The 15,756-nt window shown below is 41.1% G+C and overlaps 1 protein-coding gene across 1 annotated transcript in view; it reads left to right on the top strand.

The window, feature by feature from the left end:
* The window catches only part of LOC126484824 (uncharacterized), a 134,819-nt gene that overhangs the window by 104,283 nt on the left and 14,780 nt on the right, over nucleotides 1-15,756 (top strand). The window contains exons 7-9 of the mRNA XM_050108420.1: nucleotides 1,987-2,178; nucleotides 13,838-13,960; nucleotides 14,036-14,151. Of these exons, the coding sequence (XP_049964377.1) occupies nucleotides 1,987-2,178; nucleotides 13,838-13,960; nucleotides 14,036-14,151 (431 nt within the window). The remainder of the gene's footprint in view (nucleotides 1-1,986; nucleotides 2,179-13,837; nucleotides 13,961-14,035; nucleotides 14,152-15,756) is intronic.

The raw sequence follows: 15,756 nt of genomic DNA on the forward strand, positions 1-15,756 counted from the left end.
AGTGTGGAGAAGAGCTCTATATAATGTTGGGCCACGCTGCGTTGATGGTCATCACGACAACATACTCTTCGTAATGGAGTACGTTCAACATGAATACAGCCACCAAGATCTTGTCGTAGTTATTTGGCAAGTGTGCATTAAGTGAAGACACACGATTACTGAATGATGATCATCGAAACAAGTGTGACAATTCCTGGGCCCATGAGATGAGTCTTTATTATGATGGAACACTTCACTCTTTTCCCGTGTCTGCGGTAATTTTGTAGTACATATGTGTGATTTGCAATAATCGGGTAAAGTTTATACTGAAAAAGCTGCAGCTATTAAGCTACATCTATTACATTTACAGATATACAAATACTGAATAAAAGCTCGCCGGAAAGATTGTGTCACACAGTAAATAATTCGATGACGTACTAGTGCTTATACTGTCGTCAGTTCGTGATAGTCCCATTACACAGCCTAAGTTCGTCAAAAGTCAATTACCACAACTGATGAAGCTTCCAGTGAGATGACTCAAATCAGACAGCTCAACAATGAAGGTGCCCTATTAGGAATGTAAATTTCCGAAACGTTGGGAGGGTGTCATAGGCAAAAATGGAGATTATCCAAGGGTTGCCCAGAAAGTAATGCACCGCATTTTTTTCTTCTACAGTACTTTGTTGAATATAATGAGAATTACACACACGAAAGAATGGTCTTTCATTTACATACCCTATTTTTCCACGTAATCTCCATCCCGTTCTACGGACTGCTCCAGCGCAAAACAAGGGCGTGTATGACCTGTCGGTACCAATCCTTGTCCTGGTGGCAGAGTCAGTGCTTCACTGTGTGAATCACATCCTCATCGTCCTAAAAATGTGTTCCATGAATGGCATCCTTTAATGGCGCAAACAAGTGGAAGTCCGAGGGGGCTAGGTCAGGACTGTCAGGTGTGACAGCCGTGGATGGTCTCCCCGACCGCTGCAAATCGTGGAGCTCAGCCGAATCGCCTTCTGATGATCTCACCCTCACTTCTGTCGACAGCAGATGCTCCATCAACTTTGCACAAGCGTTTGTGAATATTCCCCACAGTTTCTTTCTCTGCAGTGAGAAATTCAATGACGGCACGTTGCTTGTAACGTACAACACCTACAGACGTCGTTTTGAAACTGTGCTGCAACTACACTATCTGTCGGAAGTGACGGAAACTTGACGCGCTCACTCAGGAGATTTCAAATAATACACACGTAACGTTTCGCATTCGTAGTATTGTTTCCAGCTGAGAAAAAAAGTACGGTGCATTACTTTCTGGCAACCCTCGTATTAAAGGCCTGTAAAGGTATTTTGCAAAATAAATTATTTTATTCAATTCTGTCTTACAGTGCGCAAAATTGTTGAAATAACCGTCGTAACTGTTGTTTGTCAATGTTGCTTTAACACAACTCCCCCCCCCCCCCCCCCCTCCTTCCGACATTTGAATAAATTATTTGTCAGTTATTTACTCTCCCTCTCTTTGAGGAGCATGGAACTGATTCTTCACAATTCTCTCCTTTACAATACGGCTCCTAAGAGTGCGGTAAATTCTATGTTGATTCAGTTTGTTAGTTAAGGATTTTCGGAGGCGACTGTAATTTGCCGATGTAAATCACTAATTCCTGAAGGAGATTCAACAGTATTCGTTTCTCAGCAATGTGCAGCACCGAGAGATTGTCACTGATATCACCAACAGTGTTTGTAATGAGCAATACGTGATGCAAAGCTGGACTTATTTACGTTTTTGATTTGAAGAGTGCCCATATGTTCTTTGTAGCGGGTTGCAAAATTTTTCCCTGTTTCACCTATGTGGAAGCAAGATCCCAGCCTAAGATTCACAAAAGTGGCTGTCCCGTATATCCAATTCTAAATGCAATAAACAACCGAGGATAGAAAATTGCCAGAAATTTGAGTTTATATATGCCAGTATTTTTATGCCAATGTTCAGTTTTTTGTGCTCCTAATTCCCAGGGCGTGCGCTGTTTCCACATGGAGCGCCGCCTAAAGCTTTTGGCCACGGGCAGCAGCGACTGCGTGGTGCGACTCTGGAACCCCGTGGTCACAAACCAGCCCACAGCTTCGCTCTTCGGCCACACGGCTGCCGTCGTCGACGTGCTCGTCATGCCAGACATGGACGTCGTCTTCAGTTGTTCCACTGACGGGGTGAGTGCGAAGGCTGCAACTGCAATATATTTCTTTTGGTGCCAAAGGAGAGCACAGTGATCCCAACAGGCATTAACCCTGCTCTTCTCTTCATGACTATATGACTGGAAAGCATTATTCTATTACTATATTTCCTAAAAACTGAGATGACAAAATTCATGCAGTTTTTAAGTAGTCTGCACTGCAATTTTCTACTGACCAATAATGAAGGTCAGTATTGTGTTGTAATGAATCCACAGGTCCTAAGTTAAAATCCCAGCCTAATATTCACAAAAGTGGTTGTCCCATATATCCAATTGTAATGCAATAAACAACCGAGGATACAAAATTGCCAGAAAACTTCATGATATATTGAAGAAAAATTACACGTTTGAAAACAGCTTTTTAATTACCAACAGTTTTGAGTTAATCGATAACATTAAGGACCTAATAGTGCACACACAGTAATATCCGCCTGTTTTCACATAGTAAATCTCTACACCAATATCCCCTGGAAAGACATTCTCACAATAATACAAAAGAATCTAATTAAACACAAAAAGCTAATCAATACGGAAATTTATGAACTCATGTGCTGCTTGATTTAATCCTCTCACATAAATATGTTTCATTCAATGGCAAATTTTACATGCAAAACAGTGGTCTGGCAATGGCTAGCAGTCTTGCAGGCTTGCTTACTGATATATTTATTCATAACATGGAATAAGAATTCTTCTTAACACACAATTTACCGACAAAATTATGTATTATAAAAGACATGTGGATGACATAACAATACTTTTCAATAGTCCAAAAAATATCTGAATGACCTAGAAGATGAAATGAATAAAATCCCCCAAATATCAAACACACAGTTGAATATCAGACCACTGAAGGAATTAATTTCCTTGATTGACTATCTCCACTCACAGTAATGAGCGTACCTTCCAAATATACAGAAAACCCACGACCAATAATGTTGCCATTAACAATACCTCATGTCACCCAAACCAAGAAAAACTTCTTTCTTCAGGTCGTCTGTAAACTGTATGCTCCGCACTCCTGTCAGAGAAGAAGATGCATGTAAAGAAATAAACATACTTAAATCTGTAGCCCAAAATAATGGTTATAATACCTATTTGATTAACACTGTAGCTGAAAAAATCCATAGTAAACTCAAGCAACCACCACCACCATTACAAGCTAAGAAAGAAATGCCAAAAGTTGTCTGTCTTCCTTTCCCTGGCAAAGTGTCATATAAACTTGCAAGTATTTGCAGACACACAACATAAGATTATCCTCCCACACTGACAATAAATTACAAAACAAATTGGTCACTATAATAAGTACACTGAAATTTTCATAAGAATTCTGGCATATAAAAACTCACATGCTCCTGGTCTTGCTCTTACATAGGTCAAACAGGAAGAAATTTTACAGCCCACTACAAAGAACATGTGGCCATCCTTCGACTCAAAAACTTAAATAAGTCCAGCTTTGCATCACATATTGCTCATCATGAAAATTGTGTTGGTGATGCCAGTGTCAATCTTTCTGTGGTACACATTGCTGAGAAACGAATACAGATGGGCCTTCTTCAACAATTAGAGATTTACATTCACAAGCTAAAATTACTTGAAAAATCCTTAATTAAGAAATTGAATCAACACAGAACTTTATCTTCCAGAATTTCCAAGATATCCTGGCATCAAAAATGGCAACAATAACACATTCTCATCTTCCTGCATAAATTTTGTTGTCCTTGTCATGTAAAAATTAAGGAATTCTGTAACTTATAAAAAAATTTTAATTACATAGTGAATATTCCACTCTATTCTTTTACCTTTCGTATAATTTTTAATCCATATTATATTTATATTGCCAACATAAAAACATTGCTGCAGCTAGCAAAATTTACTTAAATACAGTACCTGTACTAGTAATATTTATGCCGTAATACATAAAACCTCATGCCAAAGACCATGGTGTTGTAAAGTGTAATATCCATCATATCCGTAATCTTTGTAAAAACATCCATTCTGTGAATCAGAGTGAAACGAAGTGCAGCTAACACTGTGCACATTTGTGTACGTAACTTGACAGTGAACATTATAGTAACATTTTTGATATTGATACCATAAGGCAGTGCACTGTAAGTAACTAAAACATAACGCACTTTCGGTTTCATGAACGTTTCGTCACCGATTACTAAATTTACGTTATTTCCGCTAGCAACATCGACACAGCATCTAGCTTCACCTGGTCCACAGCATAACCTTCTTGTCGTACCTCCATCTGATGATGAACCTGCAGTGGCTCGTGAACATAATTATGGCTGAGCAAATCGTATCAAAAACTCTAAAGAAAGCCACTGCTTGTATATTTATTACCAAATAGATCGCCAATTTAAATCACAGTCGCAGTTTGTCATCCACAACGAATTTACTGCAAAAAATTTTTTCATGCAAACACAACCCATCACCAGCTTGCACAATGCCTTCTTGACAACTTGAGTACATGGCTTTGTGGTGTCTGCGCCAGACTCGAACCCAATTGAAATCAGGACTCAACTTACCAGGCCACGGGTTTCCAGTTGTCTTGGGTGCAACCAATATGATTGCGAGCCCAGAAGAGGCGCTGCAGGCGATGTCGTGCTGTCAACAGAGACACTCCTGTCGGTCGTCTGATGGGCTAGGCCATTAAGGAAACATTTCACCACTCTGTCTCAACGGATACGTACGTCGTAGATCCCACATAGATTTATGCGGTTATTTCACGCAGTGTTGCTTGTCTGTTAGCATTGACAAATGTACACAAACGCCACTTCTCTCGGTCGTCAAGTGAAGCCCTTCGGCCTTTGCGTTGTCCACGGAGAGAGGTGATGCCTGAAGTTTGCTATTCACGGCACACTCTTGATACTGTGGATCTCGGAATATTAAATTTCCTAACGATTTCCAAATTGAAATGTTCCATGTCCAACTACCATTCCGCGTTAGAAGTCTGTTAATTCCCGTCGTGCGACCATAGTCAGGTTGGAAATCTTTTCCCATGAATCACCTGAGTACAAATGACGCCTCCACCAACGCACTGCCCTTTTATTACCGCCATCTGTATATGTGCATATCGTTATCTATGACTTTTGTCAAATGTAAAATGACATGTGCTGTTGCCTTCTCCACCAGACATCACGGCGGCTAGAGTATCAGAAACCAAACTGACAGCCTGCAGCGGCGGGTTTCCCGCTTCGCAGGCACACCGAAGCACTACACAACCGACAGGCAATATTGATGACCGGCCACAACAACAACAACAACAACACAGCAAAGACACCAGCGGCCACCAGGGGCCACTGCCAGCCCACATAAACATAAGGAAGAGGTCGCTGCAGGTCCCGGAACTATTTTCACACGTCAAACCACGTCATGGAAAATAGTTCCGAGGTACTCATCTGCTGAAGCGCTATAAAGGCCGGCGCTCGGCCGCACATCGGCAGTTCATCGGCCCCCAGCAGACGTGGATAGCTGCCGCCCCGGCAGCCCGGCTTGGATCTTCTCGCTGATCTCTGGATTAGGCTTGGTATACCGGAGAAGTCTGGCGGAGACTAGTAGGAAATTATTTCAGTTATTATCTATATTATTCTTGTATGTAGTTGTGATTCGAAGACGGCTCACTGTTTGGTGTTGGTGTTATACTTGGAGAATTTGTTTTGGTTAATTGAACAGTCCAATAAATTGTTTTCGGACTTTGATCGTTAGTTTCTTCTGCTTATGCACACATGTCAACATGTTTGTGAAATTCACTCATTTAGCATATCATTGCAAGAGCTGCTTTCAACAAAAAATTCCTGGTTGTTTAAATAATTTCATTCCAAATAGTAATAAATACATGCTTAATGTTTGTGTCGATATGAACAAAATAGAAACCTTTCTTATTTTATCGTCTGACATTAGTTTCTTTTGTGGGATTTGCTGCCATCTTACACTTGTACACCATATCTCCAAAAAGCTGCGAGAATGATTTTGTTCCTGGCGCATAAGCATTGTCAGCGCTGTAATTACGGTGGCACCCTGAACTAACAACTGTAAGCAAAAGAGGTGCATTTTACCAGTCAATTGTGTACCAGCAGTGTTAAGTGGACATGCGACCGTAGTGTGTTAACGTTTTTGTGTCACAAATCGTAATGGACCAACGTCTCTAAATCCAGCGCTCAAGGGGTTCTCCAGAATGTTTTGAAGAAGAGTAGAGTTTATGCAAAGTTTTGTCCCGCAAATCTTGAGTCCCGAACAAAAACGAGTGAGCGCCTACCGCGACTTGATTGAAATGAAAATCGCGGACAGTTTTTTTTTTCTGGAAAGAATCATCATTGCTGATGAAACAAGATGTTACCGATACCAACATATCACAAAACGACAAAGTGCATAAATTCTCATGAAGCGTGAATGCTTTGACGACATAACCAGCATTCGAGCCAGTGTGACGCGCGAGTTAAACAACACGCCAAAGCAGAACTTTCCTGACAGTTTTACGTTGTAGTATGAACGTGTTATACGTTGTACTCGAGTAGGGGGCGGGGAGGATTATGTAGCACATTTGAAGCAAAAGCACTATCTTAACATTTCTGTCTCATTAATCCAGTCTCGAAACTTTTCGGACTAATGCGGTATATTGTCGTGGATTTAAGTACGCGTACTAATACACGAATTGACTAGTTTTGCGTTAATGGTGACATGAATAGCTGCTGCCAAAGAGGTCGTTGGGTTGCTCCACTGCTGCTGTGTAGTAGCTCAGTTCACGAGTAATTCACTAAAAGATGCTGAGCTAGCAAGGATTGTTAATGTACCTTCAAACAGTATACTCTAAGTAAACCAGAAAAATACGGAGCAAATATGTAGACACTTGCGACGTTAAAACTTCGTAAGAAACTGAAAGCGCAAATTTCTACACGAAAGGAAGAGGAACAGAACCACGTAGGAGGGTTGTTTTAATTTCACCAGCCGGCCAGTGTGGTCGAGCGGTTCTAGGCGCTTCAGTCTGGAACCGCGCGACCGCTGCAGTCGCATGTTCGAATCCTGCCTCGGCCATGGATGTGTGTGATGTCCTTAGGTTCGTTAGGTTAAAGTAGTTCTAAGTTCTAGGGGACTGATGACCTCAGATGTTAAGTCCCATAGTGCTCAGAGCCATCTGAACCATTTCAATTTCACCAGTGAATTAAGACGTCAGAATGTAACCTATCCTTAGACCGTTGCACTGTTCTTTCTGAAATACGACTTTGTTCTCCGTCCACTTTTGTGTTCAGGCAAGGTTAATATACCGGTAAGTGCGTTGAGAAACTTTATTAGGGATTACATATTTCGTTAATTGTCTGATGTCTTTTCCTTCCTTGCAAACAACAGAAAGATGTGGGCTGGCAACTAGGCTGTACGCTTTGCGTTACTCTTCAGTATCAATCATAACTATCTGTAAAGCAGAACTGCAAAGCAGAACGAGTTCAGGAAATAGGGCACACAGAAGTAGCTGCTTTTAATGATTGACTACCGGCTATCTAACACGGCAACTTTGCAGGGCCAAGGTGAAGCAGAATGGGACATTGGGGGAGTGGAGGGGGGCGGCTCTCACACGTTCAATAATATTGTCGAACAGTCAATACATTAACCGTCTGAACACACGCTATTGACAGTACTAGAAATACTGATTAACAGAACTAATGGTCCCAAACTATTCTCAGTATTGTCCATAGTACTGGGCATGTGGGATCGGGAATTGACGATTTGACAATATTCGCCGTTCAGATGTTAATATAGCATCACGAACCAGCCGCACGGTGTTAGTGTGCATTGTTTATGTTTTCAGTTCATCTTTGTGCATATCGTTCCTCAGGTTCAATTTTTCAAGTAGTCTTTTAACAGGAAACGACTTTAAAAGGATTATGCCGGGGAGTCAATGGAGGATTCACTACGGGACGGCTTCCTTTACTAATCTGAATAGGCCTATCAGCTTGTTGAATTATACAACAGTATAGAAAAAGGCTTGTACTTCAAAAGTGCGCCGTACATGTATATGCAGTGACTAGTACTAGGTCTGTGAAATACACGTCAGCCTCCCCACATTATCATAAAGCACAAAGGAACATTTTACGTTAATTACCTGAAAACATTTCTGCAGGCAAGTTATAATTACTTCACGGGTTTCAGTAACAATTTTTCTAATTGTGTTTGGTGATACTACAGCACCAAACTTCACGCATTTGAATGATCTGTCTGTCTGCGAGAAATATCAGTTACACCTAATCCCTCGACAACTGCGATAGCTCCTCTCATTAACGTTTTTCCTTCTATAATTTGTATTGTATCAACATTAATAACTTGTCGTGGGATGGAGGACTCATTCGAAAATTGTTTACGAAATATTTCGGGTCCGTGGACGTGGTTTGTCATAAACTAACGTACAAGTTGCTCCATTTACTCAATAATTCTCGGGTCCATTTTCTCTTTATTGTTGTTTTCTGTTATTTTCAAATATAGCTAATATAATTGTGGCACACGCGCTTTCCTTCGGGTGTTCCCCATCTTAACCCTTAAAATCACATTGCCAACTGACAACTGGTGTGAAAGTCGTTTCAGTACAGTGAAGGTTTGAAAAACAAGTTTTGGAAATAACGACTGTAAAATACATTGTGTTATTAGTTGTCCAAAAGTACGAAATAAAAAAGATTAGAAAAACATTTGACATACCTTCGAATGATGCTCGAACTCATGTACAACAGCTGAGATGCTCATATAGCACTGACGTAAGGAGACCACAAAATTCCACCAGATAAAGATCACCTATTACTCTGTAACATTCTTTGATTAAACATTGAACTCAAAATTGTCAGGTGGCACCACATTTGCAGTATACGGTTTTGAGCGTCATTGAAAGGTGTCAAATGTTAGTCTAATCTATATTACTTCTTATTTTTAGACAAAGCAGCTCACAAAACATTTGACCATTCTTTCAATTTTTTACATTTTCACCCTTTATTCATTAAGCATGATGTTATGATGACGACGAACGAGTCGTCGCCAATGTTGACTGGTGGCCAATGCTAAATACAAACATATAAATCACAGCAGGTTTGTCAGTTACGTCGATAAGGTGCTGGCTGCGTGGTCTGGATCTGAAACGACTAAAATAATTAGAAGTCGTTGGTAAAAATTAATATGTATTGTACTTAAGTGATTGTACAGGATTCTTCTTGGCTGCATACATATAATTATAAACAGATAGCTATTGAGATCTCACTTAGGTCATACGTTACTAAGCGCCTTGTTAGAGGTTGCTTCCCATCAGCTGAAGGCTACTCGCTAGAAACTTATACAAGCCGCGGAGCGGCGCTAGCAGCGCTGGTTGAGACTCATGGGTCCAACGATACTATATAATATGGACCGCGGCCGATAATTGCAACACCTAACAAGTGTGGTATCGAAAGTTGATACCACACGTGAAATATGATATCTTTAAATAGTGATCGCTATTCTATAGAGTCCATAGATCAAGAGAAAGCAGAGAGGTTTCAATTTATACTGTGATTTAATATTTTTCGAGACTTCATTTAGAAGCTGGTAGCAGGTGATGGTGAAATATTTCATTTTCCTCTAAAATCACTAATTAAATCTTTGTTAAATACTCTGATTAAGTTCAAGCAATTAAATATTTTGTGGCAAAACTAGGTCTCACACTGGTCTATGTCCTACCCCAATTGCCTGTTTCATGATCTTTGTTTGGCTACGAAAATTCGGACGAAAATTGATTCTGTAATTTTACCTCAGATCGCTAATTAAGTGTGTGTAAATTACTCTGATGATTTTCAAGTAGTTAAACATTTTTTGGCAAAACTAGACCTCATGCTAGTCAATTTGATGTACCCCACTTGTCTATTTTCCAGTCTTCGTTTGGCTGTGAGAATTTGAACAAAAATTGTGTAATTTCTAGGAAGTCTTTTCTACGCACCGCTCGAACGTTTGACCAATAAAGTAGTATTTTCAGTAAAGATAGAGCTTTTGCAGGCCCCTTAGGGGCTGACAAATACGTTCGAGAGCCGCTGGGTTTCGTGACGACGGCTATAAAGAAAAGTGCCCAAAACGGCATCCAATATCGTTTTTTATTTTTTTTAAAGCAGAAAATAGTGAAAAGTGTGCTTTGAAAGCATGTAAGGTGTACTTCATAGCGTTATACGCCATTTGCATAAAATAAAAATAATTTTAGGAACATTACACGTAGAGAGTTGAAAAGTGGTTACCGTAATCGATCCCCTTGTAACATTAATCAAAATAACAGTAAGCAAAAGCTATTACACTAGAGAAAACATACCGTAATTTCAAAGTAAGCATAATACAACATCTTCCAGACGATTATAGGAATTCTCTGCTGTTTCTTCGCTGACCCGAAAGACCAGCTTTCTTTCTGACAGTTCAGTTTGTAATATTTAAGAAAAACAATAAAACCCACTTTTCCTAGCAATTTTATCTTTGAAATACTGTTCAGTGCTACTTCTATCTGCCAAATGTACGGCCGTTCTTCACAAGTCATTACTAGTAAGCCCAAGGAACGAAGCTTTCATAATAAGACAGTACTAAACCGGCTTTTGTTCAACATCTTTACCCAGAATTGTAGAGCTGCCTCTTTTTGTTGTTGTTGCTTCCTCGAATCTACTGTAATTTATGTTGCACAACCTCATACATTTTTGTTCTTTTTTTTTAACATCTAACTGTTCACTTCCCTTCTTCCAGTCCGTCTTCATTTTCTGAACTGCGTTTTTCTTTACTCATTTTTTACATTTTGACTTTCTTTGATCGACGTTCCCCACTACCTTCAAGAGAATTACAAGAGAATGAATACAAACAGAAGACATTAAACATCAAAAAGCAAACAGTCCTGTTTAAGCAACTGATGAGATTTCAGTTTACGCGACTATAGTTTACATTTTGCCAACGAAATACATTTTTAACCAAACATCTAAATGAAACGATTTAATCATAAACATTAACCACAAACCTTTCTAGTGAAGAACAGGAAAGGCTTACCAGCCATTATCTAGAATAAATAATGAAAAATGTAAAAACGTTTTCCATTATTAAAACGTGTAATTGTGAATTGGTAACAAGCGAAGAAGATGAATTGCGGACCCACTACAGAGTGGTAGAAGACTAAACTAAAATTTGCACTTGGTCCCACTAGAGTTGAGGGGGGTTAACTGACCACACGCGACCGGATTTTAGCAACTGTCCACGGATATCTCCGACAGATCTTTGAACAACGGCAGACTCCACTTGTGCGTTAGTGGTGACACGACTTACAGACTATTACCCACATTTTTCGGAAGCGGCGATCAAGCCTCATTAGCTGGGCACTTTTGCGACTGTCCTCGTTCAGGAAGTATCCTATGGTTTTTAGATGACAGCCCAAGTTTAAGTTCCTATAAGTATAGTGAAGCGGTGGACCAGTGGATACACCGAGAAACTCCCACCAATTTTACCGCGGAATGGCTTGTTTGTGTAAGCTGACACCTGGCCATTACACCAACAAGAACGTAAAAAAAAGAAAAAACACACGTCTTTGCAACTACGGTACAAGCAACAATGATATCAAACGAGGGAATACCTGAAAAACGTGCAAGCGTTTCCTGGTGTGAGCGAAAATAGAACAAATGGTTCAAATGGCTCTGAGCACTATGGGACTTAACATCTGAGGTCATCAGTCCCCTAGAAGTTAGAACTACTTAAACCTAACTAACCTACGGACATCACAGACACACACGCCGAGGCAGGATTCGAACCTGCGACCGTAGCGGTCCCGCGGTTCCAGACTGAAGCGCCTAGAACCGCTCATCCACAACGGCCGGCGAAAATCGAACATCAAATATCGTTAAGTACATCAATATCATCTGTAATGAACCGATTTTAGATCTAGAAAGTAAGCAGAATGGTAAATGTATTTCATCACAGACTACTGATGATGTTTTATTTCAATGGTACGAAATGCGTTTGGGAACAAAAATATGCTGAAACTTCATGGCAGATTAAAACTGTGTGCCGGACTGAGACTCGAACTCGGGATCTTTGCCTTTCACGGGCAAGTGCTCTACCAACTGGTAAGCCTCTTGAAAGAAGATTAAAAGGAGGGCGAGGAAGGGCGGGATGAATTGTATAAACCAACACTATGGTAGTGCCATTAACTCGTTGCTTGTGCTATGTTGATTATTATATTACCCATAACAGTTTTCTGTCCATTATTTTACATATATTACGAATTACTGTACCTTAGAAAAGATCGAGAACGCCCTCCTCCTAGCATACTGAACTTCCAGGGTTCTCATACCAATTATGAATCAGATTTATATGTCTGGAATGTTGCCTTCCCGCAATCCACTTTTAATCAATTTTGTGCGATTTTTCTTTCGGGAAATATGAGCAAATATTTCACAAATTACCGGCAACTGCCACAATTTTCTTACTACTAACACCCATAATAATTTCTTCCCGACAATATAAACGACTTTCAAAATTTGAAAATGTACAACAATCAAATAATGTCTTAAACACGCCGTACTGTACAACGTATTCACTAAGTTTAGGCACGACACATCTTCTGAAAGACGGAAACCGATTTTTGCTGTCGTGTTTATATTTTAAGTTCTGAAGCGGGTTTGCTAGTTCAGTTGAATATGACGTCTGGAAAACAGCCGTTCCAGTTTCTGATTTACTCAGCATAATCACTATTACTCTTCACTTCAATATTAGAGATAGACTGTTTCATACTCAGCCTAATATTTCTGCTTTTCCGTAACCACAACAATAAGAAGGTTCAAATGGCTCTAAGCACTATGGGACTTAACATCTGAGATCATCAGTTCCCTAGACTTAGAACAACTTAAACCTAACCAACCTAAGGTCATCACACATATCCATGCCCGAGGCAGGATTCGAACCTGCGACCGCAGTAGCAGCGCGGTTCCGGACTGAAGCGCCTAGAACCGCTCGGGCACAGCGGCCGTCTGCAACAATAAGAGACTGCGTCCATATTAGTCCAATATTTCGAAAACAAGACGTAACCTGACACTCCAAGCGCGTTTCAAAAACGGTTGTATGTTTACATGGGAGCAAAATCGATTGTGGGGGTGGAAAACCGGCAGCTAGAAATGGATTTCCAGAATCGATTTTGGAGAGTTTACATGATCAACCACTAACAGTGTTGCGAAATCGGTTTACGAAATCTAGTTTAGGCTCCCCCACGTAAACATAGTGATTTTCGGAGAGACGTGTTCGGAACTCCTGAAATCCGTCGCCTGTGGCCTCTGGTTCATCGAGCATGCATCGCAGACCAGGGCCCGCGGATAAATCACGAACAACCACCGATTTAGACCACACATGAAGGACCCGACTTCCGGATAACTCTGAGTGATTACATCAGACAGACGGGGACTGAATGTTATTGGGACTCAAACTGGTGGGCTGCATCCGTCAAAAATATCTGCAGAGCTGGCTGGCGGTTCTGGCCTGTCCTAGGAACCCGCTCTTGTGTGGCCAGCTACAGAGAGGCAAGAGACCAACTGAGCGCTGTAGGGCACTTTCCTCCACCTGTGTGTTGCGGGAACAAAGCTACGGCGAGGTTGTAGCGGGAGATCCCGGCCGGGCTGTTGCAGGTGGTGAAGGCGTGGGACGTGTGGGACCAGTGCTGCGTGCAGACAGTGAGTGTGCGCGGACCCCTAGACCTGGGGCTGGAGCACGGCGCGCTGTCGCTGGCGGCGGGAGGCCGCTGTCTACTGGTAGCGGGTGGCTGCCACGTGGCGATTCTGCGCATGCGCCAGCCGCGGCGCCCCGCGCAGCCGCTGCCGGCCACGCCGCCGCCGCTGCCGCCGCCATCGCGCGAGCACCGACCCGCCGTGCCGTCACCCTGGCAGGCGGCAGAAGCGCGCGGCATCATTACCCCGGACTCGTCAGTCTACAGCCAGTCCAGGTGAGACTGCCCGCTACATAATCACGTTGTTGTGGTCTTCTGTCTAGTGATGGGGCAACCGGTTGGTTTTAACAACCGATTGGCCACTCGATTGGTTTTACGTTCAGTAGGTTTTTTTTTTCAGTTGAATGAAACTACCGCTGACATTACATACCAGGTGTACCGGTATGAAATGAGATACAAATGTGTCGATAGGGAACATTTGTTGTGAACGAGCATTAATTTTTTTTGTTTTGTTGGTATGACATCTGTCAAAGATATTTAGTATACATCAAGTCATGGAACAAACAACATCATATGTTTTCATCGTGTTAACAATGTCGAATTTTGTACCAGAAAGTGAATATTTTCGGAAAGCATTAATTTTTTGTTTTCATTTGAAAAAAAGTGCTGCAGAGTCGCATCGAATACTTCTCGAGACGTATGGTGATAATGCTCTATCAGAAGCAACATGCAAAAGATGGTTTCAATGGTTCCGAAATAATGATTTTGATGTAAGATATGAAGAACGTGGAAGACCACCAAAAAAGCTCGAAGACGCCGAATTGCAAGCAATATTGGATGAAGATGATACTTTGAGTCAGAACCAAATGGCAGCAATGCTAAATGTTGCACAACAAACAATTTCTGACCGTTTGAAAGCTATGGGAAAGATCCAAAAGTGTGGAAAATGGGTGCGACATGAATTGAATGAACGACAGATGGAAAACCGAAAAACCATTTGTCAAATTTTGCTTCAAAGATATGAAAGATAATCAATTTTGCATCGAATTGTTACTGGCGATGAAAAACGGCTTTATTCTAAGAATCCTAAACGGGAAAAATCATGGGTTAATCCGGGACAACCAACAACATCGACTGCAAAACGAGGTCGATTCGGCAAGAAGACAATGCTCTGTGTTTGGTGGGATCAGGAACGTGTGGTGTATCATGAGCTTCCAAAACCCGGTGAAACTGTGAATACTAATCGCTACAGACAACAAATGACCAATTTGAACTATGCATTGATCGATAAAATAACAGAATGGCCCAGAGGACATGGCAAAGTAATTTTTTTACACGACAATGCACCTGCACACAAAGCAAAACTGGTTCAGGATACAACCAAAACGCTTGGCTGGGAACTGCTACCCCACCCGCCGTATTGTTTTCATCAATGGGATACGCATTGGCTGAGGAACACTTCAATTCCTACGAAGAAGTCGAAAATTGGGTGTCTGGTTTGCTTCAAAAGACGAACTTTTCTATTGGCGTGGTGTCCACAAATTGCCAGAAAGGTGGTCAAAATGTGTAGAAAGCAATGGTCAGTACTTTGAATCAAATGTTTTTACTTTTCAATTCAAAATTAGTGTTTCATTTTCAGAAAAAAACGCTCATTTCATACCGGTGCACCTGGTAAATAATGCACAGGTTGTCGATTGCTTGATGCAACAACCATGAAAATTACGTCAGATGTAGCTGAGAACATGAGGAAGAAGCACACGCTTTTTCTTTGCTTTATCACTCCGTACTCTAATATAAAATTAGCGAGAGGCAGAAATGGACCCTGCAGGAGTTTCGGGTACTGTAACTGTTGAATACCATATGTCGTACATCAAGATCGAA

This window comes from Schistocerca serialis, chromosome 6 (genome assembly GCF_023864345.2).
Source record: "Schistocerca serialis cubense isolate TAMUIC-IGC-003099 chromosome 6, iqSchSeri2.2, whole genome shotgun sequence".
Taxonomy (NCBI): Eukaryota; Metazoa; Arthropoda; class Insecta; order Orthoptera; family Acrididae; genus Schistocerca; species Schistocerca serialis.